Raw genomic sequence first — 22500 nt, forward strand, 5'->3', positions numbered from 1 at the left:
AGTGAGTGAGTGAGTGAGTGAGTGAGTGAGTGAGTGCGTGCGTGCGTGCGTGTGTGCGTGCGTGTGTGCGTGTGAGAGATCCTGAGAAAGAGAGGGTTTTTGTAGATATTTTCATTAAGAGCAGTAAACTCCTCTGGTCTCAGGGTCAAAGTGTTTCCATGTGGGACGGTGAGTCATCCACATGAGACGGGAGAGGAGGACATGCACTCCAAGAGGATGTGGGAGAGAGTATGAGAAGAGGATGATGAGAGAGAGAGAGAGAGAGAGAGAGAGAGAGAGAGAGAGAGAGAGAGAGATGGGGGAGGGAGTCCGGGAAAAGAGAGTTGATGAGAAGAGGGTGGTTGGAACTGCTGAAGGGGGGGGGGGGGGGGTCAGACCACCAGACAGCTCCTATGATGAAAAGAGGATGAGAGAAATTCATATAAAAATAATATTGTGTCTTCTTCAGTGTCGCTACTGTATGTCCATGTAGGTGATCCAGTTGGAATGATCCAGTTGGAATCACCTGGGTGTTGAAATGTCTCTGCATTGAGGGCCAGTGCAAATTCCTTACATGAACATTACACTTTATAATTGATGGCTAGTTATGCAGCTACACAGCGAAATCCTCACCATTCATTTAATTTGAGGATTAAAATATACTGTACCCTTATACTACCCTTAGCCTACACTCCCAAATAGATAGATACTGTATGGTACTGTGGATGTCTTCTCCTCTCATGGCTGCAAATGTGAAATGTCTAAACAATTAATCTAAAGAGGAGCAGCATTGCAGCAGACGACACAGCTGTACTATGTTATAAAGTGTATCTGAGTTCTGAGTTAAAAGTGTGGACTGGCACATTTGTAAAGGAATCTATGTTTGGAGAATTTGTGAGGATCTTTGAAGTCTATCTATGTTGATCATAACAGCAATCTGCTGTCTCATCGTGTAGTCATTGTTTATGGAGCAAATAAGCACAATATGAACACAGATCAAAGGGTATAAATTAGACAAAGGGCTATTTTAAATATATTTCCAGCAACTATCAGTGGACTTTTACAAAAGTATTATTTCAGTATCCAGAAGATGTTTCAGAAAAGACAAACAAAATATAATCTTAGAGGTACATGCATTTACTCAAAACCTTGTGGAACAGCCTCGATAAAGATGTGAAATTGTGCAGGTCATTAAACGTATTAAAGAAATGACTTAAAAATAAGATGATAGATCATTATTAAAACAAACATAAAAGGATCTTATTTATTATAGCATATACATATACTTGTACAGTGCAGCAAACACGTACATGTACAGCAAAGTGTCTTGTCCTTGGCTAATTTTTCCTGTTTTTTGTTTTTTTTCTCTCCATTTTGGCAGTTTTTAATCTTTTCTTTGTTTTGTAAAAGGGTAGGCAAAATAGGCTATGGCTTCAGCCTATGCCTTTTTGGTCAGAAATGCGGTTTATTTTTTGTATGAATTAGTTTCTGTATTACCTATGAAATTTTAACTATGTTACCACAAAATTGACTGAAATAAACTAAACTAAACTAGGTCATATCCTAATAGTCTGTAAATGTCGTCCGCTACCCATTTAGCAGCCTCCATTTCCCTGACCAAAGATTTAACAACAAACTGTTTTATTAATTTTCTAAACTAGTTTATGTGGGTGGAACAGAAAGACAACATGTGTTTGCTTCGGCATAAACACTTTGGGATACACTTCCAGACACACATCAGCACCTCGCCCTGCCAACACAGTGCATGTTGCAACCTCATTCTCATGGAAGTGGAGCATTAGATGCACTTTTTTTTCCTGCGCAGCTGTTTTTCTGTGTCATGTGATCTCTGTAAAGAGTTCTCAGATAAAGGCTCTGGGTTCCGTGCCCTCTCATCCTCGGTACAGAAGATTTCCTAATCCACTGTTAAAACTTTAGCTGTCCCGTGGGACACTGATTGGCAGCGAGCGGCAGCCCTGACTGCCAAGAGGTGAATGGGTCTTTAATATTACCCCCACCAGCATTCTGACCCATGTGTTCATGTCCTGATGTCAAGGTGAGGTCTTCACCTTGAGACTTTTGGGTCATTTGCCGAGGTAATTGAGTGAGAAAAGGATCGCAGACAACTGACCGTTGCCAACAAGTCAAAGAGTAGCAGCAAGGAGTGTTTGGATGCTTTGAATGGCCACTCTTTCCATATTTTCGATAATGGAAAGAGATAATGTTTCATGAAAATCGTATCAGACTGCAACAAAGCCAAAAAGAAATGGCCTCCTACTGCCAAGAACCATCTCTGCTTAACAGAGTTCAAACTGACAAGACTTATATGTTACATTACTCTATTTTACATTATTATTTTCCAAAAGACGTCAAGTCCATCCACTCCCCTCGAGGTTTCTGGGAAGGCTAAAGTCTGATTTATACTTTGTCATACGATGGCGTCACATGTTGAAACACGTTGTGAGCTTATAGCTGCTACTTTTGACGTGCAACACCGTGGTATGACGGGCATTTGAGAGCGAAACAGAGGGAGAAGAATCTGACTCAGTTAAATTTTGCAGTGTAGTGTGACAGTTGTTTACTGACAGGCTAACAAGAGCATTTTGATTTAATTGAATCAACTGTCCCTGGCTGTGACTCAGACACTCCACATGTTAAGGTCTCTAATCCCAGACTTTGCTCATCAGATAGACATTTTGTTGTTTTTAGTAGCAGCTTTTAGAAAGTGTTATTACTCATAGCCTACCAGATGTCGGATATCTTCCTGTTGACACGTAACGGAAAAGAAACTGAACTTTAAAGATTTTTAGATCTTCAATATTCAGTACCAGAAATGCTTTATTCAGTACATGTTATGCACTTCCATTCTTATGAAAATACTCAATCACAAATTAACACATGGTACATATAGTATTGAGTTGCTCTATAAACAAATGGTCGTCCATCACAGGGTTAAACCAAATCATTGTATTGTGGTTCCCAGTGAGTCATCACCAACATACTGTTATTCCATGCACTGCTATATTATATTTCCATCATAAGAATTCTGTGGATATTTGAGGCAGCAAAGGAAACCTCTACATAGACCAGTAATATTATGTTTTATGACATTCTTCACATATAGTATACAAAGTGAACTTTGGATGTCACCTTTGGATGCCTTCAACTTGCATTTATATGACTTTACGGATAGAACAGGCAAGTTAATTATATTTTGATGCTGTTATTCAACAAATCTAAATGTTTATATTATCTGCCTGTCTGTCTGTCTGTCTGTCTGTCTGTCTGTCTGTCTGTCTGTTTGTTATTAGCGTATCTTGAGACCCTGGGGGTCCTCGAACCCCACTTTGAGAACCACTGCTATAAACCCATGAGTTGGATTTGTACACATGTATCCCAATTCCTATTTGATTCTTAATTCATTAATTGCAACCCTCATTAAGTGAGAAGAAAATGACTAAATCGGCTCTTCTGTGGTGAACACAGTCTTGCCTGTGGCGAGTTTTTCACCATTTCCTTTACAAATGGTCATCATGTTTTAAAGGATATAATTGTGTTACATTCAGATGTTTCTAATCCACCCCTGAGGTCAGTGATTTCTCTCCAGGATTCTGCCTGGATGCAGATGGTGTTGTTCTTGATTGCTGTGTGATTATCCACTTGCACCATGACGCCATGGGCTTTGCGAGCTGTTAAAGCTCTTACCAGGATCATTGTAATTGTGACACTTCAGTGTTCTGTTTAGTTTTGCACCTCACTTGTTGGTTCTTTAGTGCACCGGTTCTAAAAGTGGGGTCCGGGGACCCCGCAGGGGTACTTGAGGGAGTTCCAGGGGTCCCCAGCAAAATGAGGAACAGTTTAAACAGCCCTATATTTTATTTGTCGGCTACTCGAAAATAGCTGGTTATTTTTTGTCAAAAGCAACATGTTGACAAATCTCCTCTTAGGGGGGTGAAATATTTTCAAATGCGGTCCGCCTCCAAATATAAAATATGAAAATGTTTTAGTCTTGTTCTATTTAGCCAAATGTCCTTCATTTGCATCTTTTATTGCTTGTTGTGTACTGTATTTGTGTACAAGAACATCGCTATTTGTAGGCCTTTCTGCTGTTTTAGGAGAGACAAGATAGTGAGGAGAGATGTCAACAGGTCCTGACGTTCTGAGTTGGATCCAGGTGTGTTCATGTGGTCTGCTGGTTGAATCGGTTGCGTTGCTGCTGGCTCCTTGTCCATTACATAACTCTGCTGCATATGATATTATGTAAGTTACTCCATTTCAGAATGATTAACATTGGTGGCATCTCTCCTCTCCCCATGCTCAGGAACCCCATATGGCCTCGAAACCCCAAAGTAACAGAAGTCTGCAGTCTGTTAGACTCCCAGCTCTCCAGTGTTAAGAGTTAATGGTTTGTGGCGGTTCTGCCACATGCCTTTGCATTAATAGTGGGCTTACAGGGGTTACGACTGACCTCAGAGCTGCAGGGTCCACAATGGGGGGAACCACCAAGACAAACTGGTCAGGCAGGAAATTGAACACAGAGCTGTAAAACTATACTGTGTGTTTTAGTTCAAGTGAGAGAGTCTATGGTTACGACATAGTACGATAAGAAGACATTCTTTGGCATGCTCACTCAAAAGACTACAAGAAGATAATTAGGACAATAAAAAATTATGAGGAAATTAGGAAAATTAAGATAATAAGATAGAGAACTAGAAAAAAAAGGTCTCCGCCAGGTCAGGTAGGTTATTGTGGCCTCCTGGTGGCGCTATAATAGGCCAATGTGAAAAGGGTGCCATTTCTTCTTAGGCCTTGCACGGCAATCGGACTTTGCATTCATGATTTGAGGCATTTTGTTAAAAAGAATTGTTAATTGTTTTGCTAAATAAGACCTGCTGGTGGCGCTATAACAGGCCAATGTTAAAAGGGTAGCATTTGTTCCTCAACAGTGTGAATGTTTGTGCAAAGTTTGACCGCAATCAGACACTGCGTTCATGATTTGCAGCATTTTGTTCAAAACAAGCCACTACTGCAAACTTTAGATGTGAATCTTAGCCAATCAGGATGGGATATGAAAAAAACAGATCAGTCTTGATCACATGACTATAGAGATCATGTGTACCGATTCGCGTGAAATTTGGATAAAATCGGAAGGAGTAATATAAAGAAATATGTTTTACATCAGTCGGCCTCTTGGTGGCGCTATAAAAGGCAGATGTGAAAAACGCAGGGCAAAGGTGTTTCCTTGACCACTAGGGAGTGCATATACAAAGTTTTACACAGATCGGTGCAGTTAAGTAAAAACACGAATCGGCCTGTTATAGCGCCACCATGAGGCTGATTAGAACATTTTCAAGTGGCATTTCTTCCTCTGCCTAGTGGGAATGTGCGTGCAAAGTTTCACGGAAATGTCATGCTGTGTGCATAATTTGAGGCATTTTGTTCAAAACGGAGCAGTCCTGCAAACTTTGGAAGCCATTTTTAGCCAATCAGGATGGAATATGAAAAATCTGAAAGACCAGTTTTATTTAATGACTATAGAGATACTGTATACCGATTTGCGTGATGTTTGGACAAAATCTGTAGGAGTACTGTGAAAAAATTTTGTTTTACAAAAAGCGGCCTCCTGGTGGCGCTATAACAGGCCCATGTGAAAAAATGTGGGGCAGAGGTTCTGAATTGGCATCCAGGGAGTTTGTGTGCACAGTTTCGCTGCGATCAAGCCAATGGTGCGGGAGATTAGCTGTTCACAGACGGACGGACGGACACACGGACACACACACACACGGACGGACGGACAGGGGGTAAAACATACTCTCTCGCCATGCCTTTCGGTCTGGCGGAGACAATGAAACAAAACTTATTGAATGGAGTTCAGACATCTTTGTAGGTTCCAAAGTATTTTGTCTAGTGGTAAAGAAAGGTCATGAATTAATAGAGAAATCTGCATTCATTAAAAGACACTAGTTCTCTAAGACTGTATAACATGAATATAACATGTATATGCAATTTTTGGGTCATCCTCTTGACTTTACTGAGATTATTGAAGCTGAAATGGAGACTGAAGTCACAGTACAGTATGATTCATGTGCTGCACTTTCCATGTTTCCATGATAATGCATGTCTTACATAATATACATGCCTGTATTCGTACTGTAGGCCATGCACACGTTCAAGGGACACTATGATTTTATTATGAGTAATATAGTTATTAATGATATAGTTATTGTTGATATCACTTTCTAGAACAGCCACTAGTGATCTAAATGATAAAACTGACTGAATATCAATACAACCTTCGGAAATTAGGAGCTTTTCTGAACAAAATGAGGAACATTTAATTCACCTTGCTGTTTCCATTTGGTTTGGAAATTTGAAAATACAAAGTCAGAAAGTCTGTATTTTGCTTTCATGCCGTGAGAAAAATAGAGGCCACAAAATAACATCCAAAGGTTTGTGGGCATGTTGGGAATTTGCACCAGCTGGAAATGTGGTGTCCATATTGGTAATGTCATGTGACATACGTAGGCAGTTACTGTGGGGAGAAGAGGGAGTTCCTTCTCTTCTGTGCCAATGTTCCTCTTTCCTACCGAGGAATGTTTCCACATTTAGAACTCAGTCAACCTGTCATTGAACTCTCATTACGTAGCCCATATACAGTACAATATAGCTATACATTACAGAAGGACTTCAATCATCTTGTGATAATTTGTGCAGATCTATGATACAAAATCAATCAATCAATCAATCATGTATACTGTATACTGTGTGTGTACACACACACGCACACACACACACACACACGCACGCACGCACGCACGCACGCACGCAGGCAGGCACGCACGCACGCACGCACGCACACACACACACACACACACACACACACACACACACACACACAGTTACATAAAATACTGTAATGCATACATACAGTATGACCTGAGGATTGTTACAGCTGTGTTTCATTTAGTCTTTTCCCCTGAAGTTTTCTTTATCTTATATTACAATAAGATCAACTTGGGTCAAAACCTCCTAATCTAATGTAAGCACCAGTATCTGAAAATACTGTAGACCTTGGTGATTTAGTGTGGAAGGAATTCTTCCCTCACAGACATGAACTTTGGTGCAGAATCACCAAACTATGATAAGGTTTCAACTGTTTTTGTTTTGTTATTAAAAAGCAACATAAAGCAGAGACAGATGTATTAATGAGATACAATGTGTCTGTTTATAATTCATCGCATTGACATGCACATTTTTATGAGAACTGAGAAGGATTCAACAATTATATGACGCTGAGTTCACATCGATCAAAGAATATATAAACTCATTCAGATTGAATACTGTTTTACCAATATTTTTGTTTTGCCATTTACATTATAATAGTTATTATAATACAATGTATGACATTCCTACTAGGTAACAGTGAGTCTGCTTCAGATTGAAATGTCTCAGCAGTCAGATTCCTTTCAGGTGGTTTTAGGGAAAAGAGTTGTCAGATTGAAAACATTTGATTGTCTCTATGGAGATAATAATCTCTATGGAGACAATCTGGAGAATCATTCTCCCCCCCTCTGAGACCACGGAGGTCCTCGTGAACACCTGTCTAAATGATGAGGATATTACTTGGAACTCAAGGTCCTTAAGGAGTTATAATCATTGTTTTACTTCATCTCCGCTTTCCAGTTCTCTGATTCATCAGGTTCTGTGTTTGCACTTGTTACGATGTGACTCCTCAGAGGCAAGCCCCTCTAGAAGGGATCTTAGGGAGGGTCTGTCTGTCTGTCTGTCTGTCTGTCTGTCTTTCTTTCTGTCTGTCTGTCTGTCTGTCTGTCTGTCTGTCTGTCTGTCTGTCTGTCTGTGCGCTGGACCGATCAAGACCGCATTTCTTGTTTTATACCTTTTGAAATATTTAACTTCAATTTTATAATGGAAGTCATATTGGGGCTCTGATTCAGCTGAAATTCAAAATTTGGAGCCATATGTCATAGATGACTGACATCACAGTCTGGCCACATGAAGTCTGAGATCCACATTGGAGCCATGACCCATGCAAAACAGATATGATCTATTGCAATGCATTCTGGGGAACTAAGCAGTAAATTAGTGCCATTATAAAAGTCACTATACCCATACATGCCTTAAGTGACCATTGAATTAGTTACATCAGTAAAGTCAATAAGTAAGAACTTATGCTTACAAATTCATGAATTCATTTAAAAGAGAAAATCACGGAGGGAAGTTGTGATGTTCTTGCATTCTATACAGTACAGTGGGTACAGTACAGCAACTTAGACACAGGCCAGCATGTGGAATATGAAGTGGTGATCTGAACAGGATCTGGCTGTGAAGCTGAACGATGATAACGGACGGTTAGTGAAATATCTAATGAAGCGTTCCAGTGTTTGAGACCTGTGTACTGTATGCTCATGTGATAACTGAGAGCAAACGTTACAGCAATAGAGCACAGAAGTCCTGACGTCACTCGTTCATCCCCTGGGTCGTAGAAGTGATTTCTCTATAGAATAAACATTGGGTCATCTTAGAATCTCAGTCACTCATATTTGATACAGTCTGTTTCTGGCAAAAATGTAACTAATTTGGCGGAAGTAACATTAGCGTTTTCTCACGTCAGTTGATGCTTCGTATCCATAAGAACCGCCGGGATCATTTGTTTATTTTTTGATAACACAGTTCTTTTTTGACGCGATATTAAACACGTCTATGGGGGGGGGGGGGATGCGACCCAGGTAGGAGGTGTAAGTTACGTCAGACTTCGGTGCTCTATGACCCATAATTATTATTATGCTTGTCGCGACCCAAATCAATGTAGTATTAATTCATTCATTAAATAGTAATAATAATAGACAATTGTTTGCTGACAACAGCAATGTTTTAAATAATTAAAAGCTAAATAACTTGATAGCATTATTGAAATGAATAAACAATCACAAAAGGTATTGTGATGTTTTTCAAGGGTTCATGACACAGAGCTGATCAGGGTGGCCAGGCTGAAAACACCAGAAAAACACTAAAGTGTTTAAAAACACAAGTAACGTGTTTTGACCAAAAGGAGATCATCACCAGGCAAACTAATGTTTTTGCTGTTTTCCAAGGCACACTAAAACCTGCTCTTAAATGTACATAAACAAATGAATTAACAGTACATATTCCAGTAAACAGCTTACTGCATGATTATCAGCCAATTCAGTTTAAACACATATAAATCATTGCAGTTTGTTTAAAAGTTTCACCCAAAAAGTTTTTAGTTTTTCCCCCCAATACTTGGCCCATGTACAGTAATCACATTGTTATTCTTATGCTTCTGTACACAATTCCACGACCCAATGACCCAAGTTTTGGTCTCGACCGAGTTTGTGCACAACTAATCTCAGCACCACTTCCCTAAACATGTAATGTAGCTTTTTATTTAGTAGGAATAAACACAAAAGCAGGAAGTGGACTACGAATGGGGAAGAGCCAAACCAAACCAGATTGGTGCACAACTAATTCAGAGGATTGGTACTATACACACATGATGTCATTAAGAACATGATGGAGTGAGTCTCGACTCACATGGCGGTAAAACACAGAACCTCTCATTTTCCACTCTTCTCTAATTCACATGATTTCTAAATGACAGAGAGAGAGAGAGTCCTTACTCTTTCCTTTCTCACTGAACCATGAAGGGCCTTGTCTTCAGGCTGTCCTCACACAACTTCTACAAGATTGATTGCACATTGTTCTGGACAAAAACTCTGGTGAGTAAACTGACCTCTGCACCCTCTAATTCCCTCTGATCTTCTCGTCCTCCTACGTCGGATGTTGAACTTGGCGCGCAGCAGAATGCGTGGTGGACTGCATGCTCAGCATTTAGGCAGTCTGTGAATCAACAGTGGATGACGGGCAGGTTCATGGTGACATGAAATGCCTGTTGGTGAGCGTGGCAGCCAAGGTGGGATGCTGGGAGGGAGAGGTGAATGTTTCCATGGGAATACAGCTGTATTCATTTTAGAAATTGAGTTTTTAAGGCACATTTGCTAAACTCATTCTGCTCCATTCACAGGGATACAAAAGAAAGAAAAAAAACCTTTGGATCTCTTGTCAACCAAAGCATGGTCTGGTAAATAGTTGGTTTAAAGAGACAGGAATGTGTTTAAAACATTTGGTTGTACTGTAAAACAACAAGTGGAGACTACTAATGGCTACCACCTTCCAGCCACATTTGCCCTTGCATAAAGCTACAGTCAGCAAGCAAAGCATCACAGTACTGTATAATAAAAACATTATACAAAAGAAATAACCCGCTTAACTCCCATTTGGGATATTTACCATTCGTGTTTCAGCAGGACCTTTCTTCTGAGCGGACAGGAGGCTGTTTCCACTGTGACTCAAAGTGGAGAGAGATGGGAGTGCGTTTACAGCTCAATGTGAAAGTCATTACAGACCCCTGAGTTTATGGCTCCTGTGGAAAGATCGAGGGCCAGGCCAGTGACTCACCGCTGTGCTGCTGCAGTGCTTGTACAGTAAAAGTGTATAAGCAGTGAATGTACTGTATGTATCCATTAGTAAACTACTGTACTTTAGTCTTTTATTCTTCAATGTAACGCAGAATAACATCATGTTATTCTACAGATTTGTGATGGTGTTATTATAAAACACTGAAAACATGATAACAAGATATTGTCACTGTCCAGCAGAAACCTTAAATGTTTCTTTTCAGGAAATGGACAAAAATAAAATGTGTTCCAATGGATCCAATGTCATTATTATTTAGTCACAAGCTCTTGTTAACACTTTTAATTCGTTCAATATTCATAAAACACACAGACAGACTATTTTGGGCATTTCATTATAAGGTTTCCAAAAGTTGAACTTTTTTTTTTCTCTCCACAAAATAGCAAAAATAGCAGATCTACAAGCTCACAAAGCATTTCATCACAACACGTTGTGAGCTTTTATCAACTTTTTATGTTATTTTTTGCACGACACAGTCATGTGACAAAGTATAAAATAGGGCATTCATTTATAAATATGTTTATAAAAGGCTTTCGGGGGTGAAATTCATGGAATGGGTGTTGTGAAACATTTGCCACTCACAAAAGATATAAAATGTAACTTTAGTTTTTTTGAAAAAGTTACCTAGTGTTACTTTAAAGGTCATAGTTACAATCAAGGTCAAATCTCAGGAACTGAGGGGTGTAGAACAGCAGAGGTTGGTGCGGGCTGGGTTTGAACCTCCAGGTGCAAACACTGGACAAGATATACATACGTACATACTGTAGAAGGTGGATGTTTCTTAACCCCCACAGCATAGAGTACAGAAGTCCTGACGTCACTCGTTCATCCCCAGGTTCGTAAAGTAATTTAGCTATGGAGAATAACATTGGGTCATCGTCTCATATAAGAATTGTGGTCCAAAAATAAACAAACTGTCTCGGCGATATTGTCAGGGAGGAGGTTCTGTATCGTTTATGATAGTCAGTCACTTATATTTGATATAGTCTGTTTCTGGCGTTTTCTCACCGTCAGTTGATGCTTCATATCCATAAGAGTAAAACCGCCGGGGTCATTTGTTTATTTTTGGAACACAGTTCTTATTTGACGTGATATTAAATACGTCTATGGGGATTCAGAATGGGGGTGGAAAACCGCGAACCAGGTAGACAAACCTAGGATGTGTAAATTACGTCAGACTTCTGTGCTCTATCGCTTGTCAACGTTTCTAGATGGGGACCATGTCAACTCAATCTTAGATTTTTTTATTTTTAAGTACATTATAACTGAGAACATAGTATTTACTATTCCCTGCCTATCGGTATGCAACTCAAACTGAGTCGACAGCAGCGAGCTTCACACTGCTCAGTCCACTCACTCGGGTAAAGCCTCGCTTGGGAGCACCTCTCGGGGCTCATTCCTTCTGCTGGTGGCCTTGAAACATTGAGATGCAACGTATCAGGTTTGCAGAAACTATAACTATAATAATAAAAAACTATATATAATGGTAACATTTCTCCTCTGGTGATTGAGCAAACACTGTTCCTTGGAACCTCCCGTGTTCTTTGGGAACAGAGCAGAAACGCAGCCATGGTCCAGCAACTGTGAGATAAATGGAGCCTCTGACAGCACTACATGTGAACCCTCTCCCCTGCATCTTCTGTAACAGAACAGCAGTGGTGGAAGAAGTAAATGTACCAATACCGCAATGTAGAAATACTCTGTTACAAATTAAAGTCCGGTATTCAACATTTACAGTACTTGATAAAAGTATTCACATTAAAATATACTTAAGTACTGAAAGTAAAAGTACTAATTTTGCAGAATGTCCCATTTCACAAGTTTCCTTGTAGATCGGCTATTTTCAAATAGCCAAAGTATATAGAGGGCTGGTTAATGTACCTTTTAGTTACTAGTTTCTTCAAAGTAACTAGTAAACTAAAGTTTTCAAATAATTGTAGTGGAGTAAAAGAGATGTAGTGGAGTAGAAGTAAAAGTCTAAAAAATACATTTTTTTTTCATTTTTTTACTTAAGTACAGTACTTGAGTTAATGTACTTAGTTACTTTCCACAACTGCAGAACAGCAATCCCAGACTTATTTTAACACAGACGTAATTCATCAACTGTAGAACACAGCCTGAAGAAAAGAAAGACAGCAAAGAAATGCAAGCTACATGGCTGTTTAGATAAGCGTGTGTTGCCTTTACCATACGGCCTCGCGCCTCGTTTCCAAGGAGCTGCACACTGCGCAGTGATCGGTTCACCGGTCATCACAGAAACATCACGCGCATGAAACCGTTTCCCTTTGCACTGCCAAACAGTTTCTCCCCAATTTAAGAAAGAAAGAAAAAATAAATCACAATTTATTTCCAGCTACATCTCTGAAGTCTGTAAGATCTTGGCACCGGTCTAACACAGTTTACATTGGCAGTCTCATGGACTAATGGCTTCTTAGTAGCATATGACTCATCAGGCTTAATGGAGGGGAATAGGGTAGACTTGTGGTAGAGTCAAAGTTCTCCTTTTGGTGAAATGGGAAGCGAGCAGACCCCCTTCCCCACTGTGTGGTTCCAATGAATAAGAGCTGTCAGAAGTACAGTTGACCTGCTTCAAGTAAATGCAACAATGATGTGCAGTTATAACTTAATGATCTGTATAGCACTCTACCTTGCAGTAACTACTTGTCACTTACTGTAACATCTGACAGTGCTGTACTTTAACAATATTCTACTGTAAATATTTGTATAGGTGTCCTACATAAGAGCATGGACTAAAATATTTAAGATACAAATAGCACAAAAGTCATTTTCTCACCAAGCTTGAGATTAAGCTTCACCGTGCCTTTGGTCTTTAGCTGAAGTCTGTATTTATCCATGCTGTTGAACTCATCAATCCTCACATCACATATGTTGAACACTTTTAATCACACTTTCTTTGTAGTATTGACAAGACCAATGGAGTGTTTCAAATACAACAGAACAAAAATATTTGAGCGTGTTACGTCTAAGCAATATTACTGAGTCTTCATAGAGAGGTAGGCTACTGCGTGAACACCTAAGAACCAGACGGAAATTATAAAAACATTCAAACATGACAGGACCCAGATCAGGTGTAGTGGAGCAAAGCAGTAGACAGAGGGAGATTTAAGGAGGACAAAAGGACAGGCAACCAAGCGGGACTTAAAGGAGTAGTTTACCCCAAAAAAGACTCAAATTCATGGAGATTCTTTATTTTTTGTCACATTCCTAAGCCAATAATTTGATGACCGGCGGAAAGATGGTAATGTACCGGAGACTCCGCCGGTCATGAAATTAGTGGCTTAGGAATGCAAAAAAAAAAAAAGAATTCAAGGCTTCATGGGGTGTGTAATTGATAAAAAATAAGTTTTTCGGGGGGTGAACTACTCCTTTAAATATCACAATTTCAGACATATTCCTCCTTTATGAACCATACCATGTTTATCATCAAACGAAAAACCTAAATAATGTTTTGCACTGTTAGGAGGTGCTGAGGTTATTTGTTCAAGGGGACTTAATTCATTTCTGTGACTGGTGGTGGTTGCGTGGTGGTGAGGAGAGGTCCATTTGCTTTGGCATCAACTGAATGTCTTTGCAATGAACGGCACTTAGTCACTGAGCCCAGCGGAAACTCTGAGTCACGCTGGTGCCAGCCTGCTTGCCTCGTGTTTCTGTTGTACATGGAAGCTTTTCAATTGCTTACACTCGCCAAGCATTATAACTATAACTTGAGAGCACAGGTCTCCGCCAGGTCAGGTAGGTTAGTGTGGGCCAGAAATGTTTGGAATTCGCCAATCAGGCTGGAATGTGAAAAATCGGATGGATCAGACGGATCCGTCTTGATCACTTGACTAAAGAGATATGTACCGATTTGCGTGATGTTTGGACAGCATTTGTAGGAGTAATATGCAAAAATAGGCCTTGCGGTGGTGCTATAAAAGGCAGATGTGAAAAATGCAGGGTGAAGGTTTTTCCTTGGCCTCTAGGGTTAGGGTTACAAAGTTTTACACAGATCAGTGTAGTTATAGATGGGTTTCCCGTTTGTAAACATTAGAGGATGATGCGCGCGCAGTGGAGGGAAGAGCCTGTAGAGGGCGCTATTACCCGCAGCAGCTCTGGCCATTGCACATTGATAAAATAAATGGTCTTCACCGGGTTTAATGAAAGTAGATTAAATGATGCAGTTTGTTATATCTTCTTTACTCAATAAAAATGATTTGTCGGAAGTTGGATCTGTCTGTATATAATAGCAGCATTATGCCTATTATGCCTATAATAGCAGCATTATGCCTATCTAAATCCCGAAAATAACAATAGAGTGAATGGCACTTCCGGGTCGTTCTACCTCCCGCATGCGCAGATCGCACACTCTGCTCTGTGATGACGTCGCGCGGAAACCCATCTATAGGTAAAACACGAATCAGCCTGTTCTAGTGCCACCATGAGGCTGATTTGAAAAATTTTAAGTGGCATTTCTTCCTCGGCCTAGTGGGAATTTACGTGCAAAATTTCACGGAAATTGCATGCTGTGTTCATGATTTGAGGCAATTTTGTTCAAAATGGAGCACTCCTGCAAACTTTGGAAGCCATTCTTAGCCAATCAGGATGGAATATGAAAAATACGGACGGACGGACAGGGTGCAAAACATAGTCTCGGCCATGCCTTTCGGCCTGGCGGAGACAACTATATAATATATTTTTTAGCTAAATGCTGGGTATTTGATAAACGTCTGAAACATATTTTTTACAATATGCCATTAATCTTTTCACCCTCAGTTGGTGAAGTAACAGCTACATAAGAGCTACGTTTGGTTGATTGAGCTACAATCATCTGTTGATATATCATCTAAAAATATTACAACATTTTTGACCAAATACTTCAAAATCGATATTTTGACAATATTATGGGGAGGACTATTGGTGTTTTCACAAAAAATATTTGCACAATGAGAACAGACATCTAAAACAGTTAGGTTACATTCCATTATATTTTACTGTAATGCAGCCTTTAAAAGCAGGAAAAGACAACACTATATCCAAAATCCCAGAAGATCTACAGTTGTATCATATCACAATATCAATATTATATTGGTATTACCCAGCCCTGGATTATTGCTTTGAATTCCATGGCCGGATCGTTATGCGCTGTCCTAGGAAAACAATGGTGAGCACCTCGTCCATCATATCACGTTCAAGTTGTGGCTTCCACCTAGAATGACGAGAAAGCGGTGTTTCTCATGAGAAAACTGGTACGGTGGACCCCTGAGACCTCCATGGGCACCCCTTATTATATATATATATATATATATATATATATATATATATATATATATACATACATTTTGGAAAAAATATCCAATTTTACGTTGAGGGGCCCACAATGTTTAGGTGCCCACTCGACCTGTATCCGAGAAAATTGCTTCAGTCATTAATGCAATATAGGACTTTGATCAGCTGTGCAGACAGCCAACATCAAGTTTGAGGCTCTTCCAAGCGCTTCTCAAGGCAACTAAATAAATCAATGATGATATACTACTGTACCATGCAGAGTACATATGCAACACCCCTTTTGATTGAAGTACATTCGGTCAGTAAGTGTAATGTAGTGTAGTGAGTGTAGTGCTTGGTTAGAATGAAGACTTGCACACACTCAGCACTCTGTGATTGGACACTAGAGGCAATACAGATCAGAGAACTGTCATCCATTATGATGCATGAGACCACTTTTCTGATCAACAACGTAAAATGAACATACAGTACACATTATGTGCATACAATATGATTGGTTATCTACAGGGGGAGGGGTTAAAGGACTGGAAGAATTGAAAACCACCAGTACTTCACGTATCTGAGGACAAGAGTTAAGAAATATGAATTCAGAGAGATACAGTATAAGAGCAATATGAATTGATAGTTTACAACAAGCACTGTAGGACATTAGTGAATGGTAATAACCTCTTTTAATTACTGTAAGTGTCAATGAAAACTACTCACGTTTTCTTTTGAAGAAATAAAATCCAAGTCCAAGTCCAAGTACGAGTAGGCCTACTAATACAGATATGAGGCTTGCTGCAATGGTCCAGTGTGAGAGTACTTCCTCATCTGGAAATTATGTAAAAATAATAAGATTATCCCATGCACTGCTGCTTTCCCAGCCATCCAAACACCAAATATATCTCTGTTTTCTATTTATTTACTTTGAAAAGTACAATCATGTGATGCAGTGTAATTTTCTGTCTTCTCATATTGTATAAAAGCCAACATATTGGAACTTTGTCAGGCATGAACTACAATCATCAAAACAACGACACACACCTACTGTACCAGGTAGATTATTTTATTTGTCTAATTTAAAGATTTTGTTGTGGCTTTTACGCACACACGCACAGAAACACACACACTGTCTATTTATCTGTTTATCGTCCCTCCTACAGTACGTGTCAAAATAAATTCTCTCATTATTTTCATTTTCATGATGTTACCTGTGGTCAGAGTGACGGTGGCATTCAGAGTCAGATGCGAGGTGGGGTTGAGGATGAAGCAGGTCACAGACACACAGCTGTGTCCTGTGATGTTGACAGTACTGTTGACATTGTAAAGGCCATCTCGAGGGTCCCATGTGGTGGTGGTGGTGTGGTCCTCAGCAAGGTGGAGACGGTGGTGGGTGGAGTTCAGGAGCCACCATGTTACCACAGCCTCTGGGTAACCTCTCTGAGCAGTGCAGGATGCTGACATCACAGCGCTGTTCAGCGTCACAATGGGCTTCTGGTAGGGAACTGAGTGTGTATGTGTGTGTGTGTGTGTGTGTGTGTGTGTGTGTGTGTGTGTGTGTGTGTGTGTGTGTGTGTGTGTGTGTGTGTGCGGGTGCGTGTGCGTGTGCGTGTGCGTGTGCGTGTGTGTGTGAGAGAGAGAGAGAGAGAGAGAGAGAGAGAGAGAGAGAGAGAGAGAGAGAGAGAGAAACAAGTGAAATGAAAAAGACGGCAGGGCAATAAAGAGTGAGTGGTGAAGAAAGAAAGAAAAAAGAAAGAAAGAAAGAAAGAAAGGTCAAGTGAGAGACTAAAGGACACACAGACAATTGCATGCACCGCTTATGAGCAGCAATTAATTCCAGTTCCTGTGCTCATGTGGAACTGTGAACCCAGGAGGTTTCATCTGGTGAACCCTCATCCCAAAGATCACACACACACATGCACGCACGCATGCACGCATAAAGTGTCACTATTTTCAGACAATGTTCACCTATTATGACATGCATGCCCAGAATAGGGATGCTCGGGTATGTGAGCTCAACATAATTATGTACGACAATTACAACTCTAACCTTCAAAATATTGAATCTAGGTGTTCCATAGCACAGGAAATTTAAGAAAATGGAGAATCCAGTGCTTACCTGCAACATGCAAGGTGGTGAGACAGATCTTGGAATGGGTATCCGGGTGTCTCCTTTCATCATAAAGCGTGGAAAAGGCCCAGAATGAGATCCCATCATCTCTCAGGGTTACATTGTTCAGATGGACTGAAATATTTCCGTTAACCATGTCATGCTCAAAGGCTGTGCTTCGGTTCTGATAGAGTTCATTGGAGTGCTCCAGCTTCACTTCTCCTTGTTTAAAAGAGAATAGCACCCGCTCTGTTATCATTTCCTGCCAGTAAAAGCGAAGGCTGGTGAGTTTTAGAGTTGCTGAGGTGTTCAGACGGCAGAGGAAGGTGACAGATTCTCCAGATGTAGCGTTGGTGTGGAGTGTTGTCACCCCAGCGCCCACTGGAATGATCAGAACCACAATCAGAAAAAAAGCAAAAAGTTGTTGTTTTAACCACTAAAGTTTAAAAACGTGTACTTCGTTGAAGGGGGTCCCCCAACCTTTTCCCTCTACACTAAATCTCTTTGCCAAAAATAGCCTGCTATACATCTGCTATTTTCTCAGAAAGGTTGACTATTTTTGCTGAATGCTCGCCTATTATGACATGCCCAGAATACAGATACTAGGGTTCATGTGGTTAAGGACAGTGAGTGAACAGTGTTCTTCCTGCAGTATTTGTCTTGTTTGAGTCCTTGTCTATTAGTTAACTTACCAAACAGCAATGTCATCATGGCTAACAAATCCATTATTATTCTGTATCAAAGGAATGGACGCATGCAGCTGTAGGTGAGAGACAACAAGGAAATAATACTGTGCAAATGCCGACACTGAAACAAACTCAACAAGCACATTTACATAATTATTATAATTGTTAGATCTACTCTTACCTTACGTATAACCAAACTGGGACAGATAGGGGCGATGTAGTGCCAGACCTAATGTCACCTACAACTGTTTTGTCTTAAAATCTCTCACTGTACTCAGCCAGCACAACCCATGGGTACTTCTGCTTTTTCATTCATAGTGTTTTGATGAGTCAGGTTTCTCTCTCTCTCTCTCTCTCTCTCTCTCTCTCTCTCTCTCTCTCTCTCTCTCTCTCTCTCTCTCTTCCTCTCATCATTTCCCCTTGATTGACTTATTGTTTTCATTTCTCTGCTTTGATTTTATTTGATTACGTATTCAGTATTACGTAAAGCACTCTGTAACTTTGTTTTAATAAGTTTCTATAAATAAAGTTCTTACTTAAATTATAAATAACTTTGTATTGCTAGCTTAATTGTGTCACACATATTTCCAGTTGCTAGCTAGTAGCTTATAGCTTCAATTCTCACAACAGAAAACAACAACAACAACAACAACAACAACAACAACAACAAAATGTGATGAGTCGTGTTTAATGTTTGTTCATACAGATTGGCTGCAACACAACAATATCAACTCCTATTAACATTGCTTTTAAGTTACATTGTTGGTAGCCATGGTTCACATGACGCTTGTATACAAGCGTCATGGTGCCGAGTCCCCCTGGTCTAAAGTTGTGTTTGATTTTTTCACATTGCCATCTCTCACATAAACATAAACGTTCAGATTTCAAATATAAAGTGCTTACCACCGAGCCACGGATGTTACAAGGCGACGCGAACCGCGATAAGTACTCGTATCTCCCGTATTGTTCAATAAAAAGCATTTTAATCCCATCGCCGGCCATTTTCTCCAAATTGTCTCCGATACTTTCAACCATGCGACACTAATGGTTGGGAGGTGTATTGCACTCTGATACATTACAAAACAAAAACAAAACAAAAAAGAAAATGGCCGGCGATGGGATTAAAATGCTTTTTATTGAACAATACGGGAGATACGGGTACTCATCGCGGTCCGTGTCGCCTTGTAACATCCGTGGCTCGTGGTAAGCACTTTATATTTGAAATCTGAACGTTTATGTTTATGTGAGAGATGGCAATGTGAAAAAATCGAACACAACTTTAGACCAGGGGGACTCGGCACCATGACTGTCATGGTATGACAGTCATGTTTCAGGGCTACATTGTTGGCAAAGTTTACAAGTTTTAACCTTTGCCAACAATGTCTGGCGGGGTGTTTTTACGCAATACTTTTTGTTTGTTTGTTTGTTTTTTCTTGAAAGCTGGGTAGGTCGATTTCCCCCAAGAGAAGAAAGTTTTGGGTAAAAAAGAAAGGTCAGAGAGGTCACAATCAAGTGCAAGGTAAAAACTACGTAATCATTCATATCTAAGGCCATATTTATCAGATCTAAGGCCTATGGTATTGTAGTTGTAGCTTTTGGGTTCTTCCTCACAGAAGAAGTGGTTTGGGCTGCCAACCCTCTCCACCCTGGGTCGCTGTCTCTCCGGCCGTCCTCTGTCTCTCCAGATGTCACCACGCTCTTCGTGGTCGTCACCCAGTCTGTTCCTGGTTGCCACTGTTACTCCCACTCCCAGAGTTTTCAGTTAAAGGAGAGATCCGGCCATTTTAAGTGTTATCTTTGATGTGTCGCTAATCACTCACCAACATTGAAAGGGACGTTGAGTTATTCCAGAGAGTCCCCTGTCGTCCAGTCTGGCGACCCCCTCCGTTGGCATAATGGGAGCCTGTGTAAGAGTGAAAATCGTCTATTATAACCGATGAAAACTTTTTCTTTTTCTACTACCACTCATCGTGGAGTCTCATGATACTCAAACATGTGCTGAATGTCACGCACGAGCTACCGTTCGTGCAGAACGAGATGACGCTGGTTGCTTGTTTCTCTCACAGAACCTGGCGATGCATGCAATTGTCTGTGTGTCCTGTAGTCTCTCACTTGACCTTTCTTTCTTTCTTTCTTTCTTTCTTTCTTTTTTCTTTCTTTCTTCACCACTCACTCTGTATTGCTCTGCCGTCTCTTTAACAAAAACATCTACTGATGCACAACCTTGGACACATCATCAGTTCTGTGTTTACCTGCATTTACCATTTTACCCATATAAGCTCACAACGCATCGCTACCCAACGCATTGTAAGCTTGTAGATCTTCTATTTTCACAGAATGTATACCCCAGAATAGGGACACTGGGGTTCATGTGGTTAAGACACCTTCCATTCCTAAAACAAATCCACTGGAAGCTACTTAAATGTCAGAATGGAAAGAATGTGGGCTGGGTGTCTATAGTCCTAACTGATAATATTTATTTTAGTGATAATTCTACCTGCTTGCCAAAGAAACCTCTGAGGGCAATTAAATGTCAACTTGGTGTTTGGGAGGAACTTGTTATTGTCTCCGCCAGGCCGAAAGGCATGGCGAGAGAGTATGTTTTTCCCCCTGTCCGTCCGTGTGTCCGTGTGTCCGTCCGTCCGTCTGTGACCAGCTAATCTCTGGCACCGTTGGCTTGATCGCTGCGAAACTGTGCACACACACTCCCTGGATGCCAATTCAGAACCTCTGCCCCACATTTTTCTCATGGGCCTTTTATAGCGCCACCAGGAGGCCGATTTGTGCAAAACATATTTTTTGACAGTACTCTTACAGATTTTGTCCAAAATCACGCAAATCGGTACACAGTATCTCTATAGTCATTAAACGAAATATGTTTTTCAGATTTGTCATATTCCATCCTGATTGGCTAAAAATGTCTTCCAAAGTTTGCAGGAGTGCTCCATTTTGAACAAAATGCCTCAAATCAAGAACATAGCATGCCATTTCCGTCAAGTTTTGCATGCACATTCCCATTAGGCAGAGGAAGAAATACCATTTGACATTTTTCAAATCAGCCTCATGGTGGCGCTATAACAGGCCGATTCGTGTTTTTACCTATAACTGCACCGATCTGTGTAAAACTTTGTATGCACACTCCCTAGAGGTCAAGGAAAAACCTTTGCCCTGCATTTTTCACATCTGCCTTTTATAGCGCCACCAGGAGGCCGACTTATGTAAAACACATTATTTTATACTACAACTTCCAATTTTATGCAAATCTCACGCAAATCGGTACACATGATCTCTATAGTCATGTGATCAAGATGGATGTGTTTTATTTTTCATATTCCATCCTGATTGGCTAAGATTGAGATCTAAAGTTTGCATTATTGGCTTGTTTTGAATAAAATTCCGCAAATCATGAACGCACCGTCCGATTGCGGTCAAACTTTGCACGCACATTCACACTATGTTGAGGAACAAATGCCACCCTTTTAACATTGGCCTGTTATAGCGCCACCAGCAGGTCTAATTTAGCAAAACAAATGTTTTTAACAAAATGCCTCAAATCATGAATGCAGTCAGTGTCCGATTGTCGTGCAAGGCCTAAGAAGAAATGGCACCCTTTTCACATTGGCCTATTATAGCGCCACCAGGAGGCCACAATAGCCTACCTGACCTGGCGGAGACCTGTGCTCCGAGGAGCACTTTTTCTAGTTGTGGATCTGTATGTTGGATTAGATGGTTTGCAACTTCCTCCCAAAATCAGTGCATATAAATCTGATTTGACAGACAAGGGCTTCAGATAGGAGATGCTGTTATTTTCATAGTATACCTAAATGTTGGTGTTAATAGTCTGTGTGCAAATTAAAATGTAATTGCTTGGTCAGTTAAGGTCTGAGATGACTGTGTGACCTTTTTTTCAATCTCTATTGTGTTCTGGGATGAACAGAGATC

At 40.4% G+C, this 22500-nt stretch overlaps 1 protein-coding gene across 2 annotated transcripts; it reads right to left on the minus strand.

Moving 5' to 3' along the window:
* Positions 1–15624: 15624 nt before the first annotated feature.
* On the minus strand, positions 15625–18839 carry LOC308105596 (CD276 antigen-like). Of its 2 annotated transcripts, none has more exons than XM_080456422.1 (6): positions 18740–18839; positions 18565–18585; positions 17882–18253; positions 16974–17267; positions 16486–16593; positions 15625–15700 (listed from the first exon to the last, which is right to left on the minus strand). In XM_080456422.1, the coding sequence occupies exons 2-6, from the start codon at positions 18581–18583 to the stop codon at positions 15672–15674; spliced, it is 822 nt and encodes a 273-aa protein (XP_080312548.1). In that variant the 5' UTR covers positions 18584–18585; positions 18740–18839; the 3' UTR covers positions 15625–15671. The 2 variants fall into 2 exon arrangements, with proteins under 2 accessions (XP_080312548.1, XP_080312547.1); XM_080456421.1 differs by having other exon boundaries at positions 18565–18632; positions 18740–18817.
* Between the last annotated feature and the right edge of the window lie 3661 nt (positions 18840–22500).

The sequence above is a fragment of the Gymnoscopelus braueri genome (assembly GCF_963280865.1).
Source record: "Gymnoscopelus braueri genome assembly, chromosome: 18".
Lineage (NCBI taxonomy): Eukaryota > Metazoa > Chordata > Actinopteri > Myctophiformes > Myctophidae > Gymnoscopelus > Gymnoscopelus braueri.

Coding starts and splice junctions, on each gene's coding strand:
- LOC308105596 (XM_080456421.1), bottom strand. CDS start 18,598: ATGGATTTGTTAGCCATGATGACATTGCTGTTTG. Junction 18,254..18,564: donor CATGATGACATTGCTGTTTG/GTAAGTTAACTA, acceptor TGATCATTCCAG/TGGGCGCTGGGGTGACAACA. Junction 15,701..16,485: donor TTATTTCTTCAAAAGAAAAC/GTGAGTAGTTTT, acceptor TCGTCATTCTAG/GTGGAAGCCACAACTTGAAC.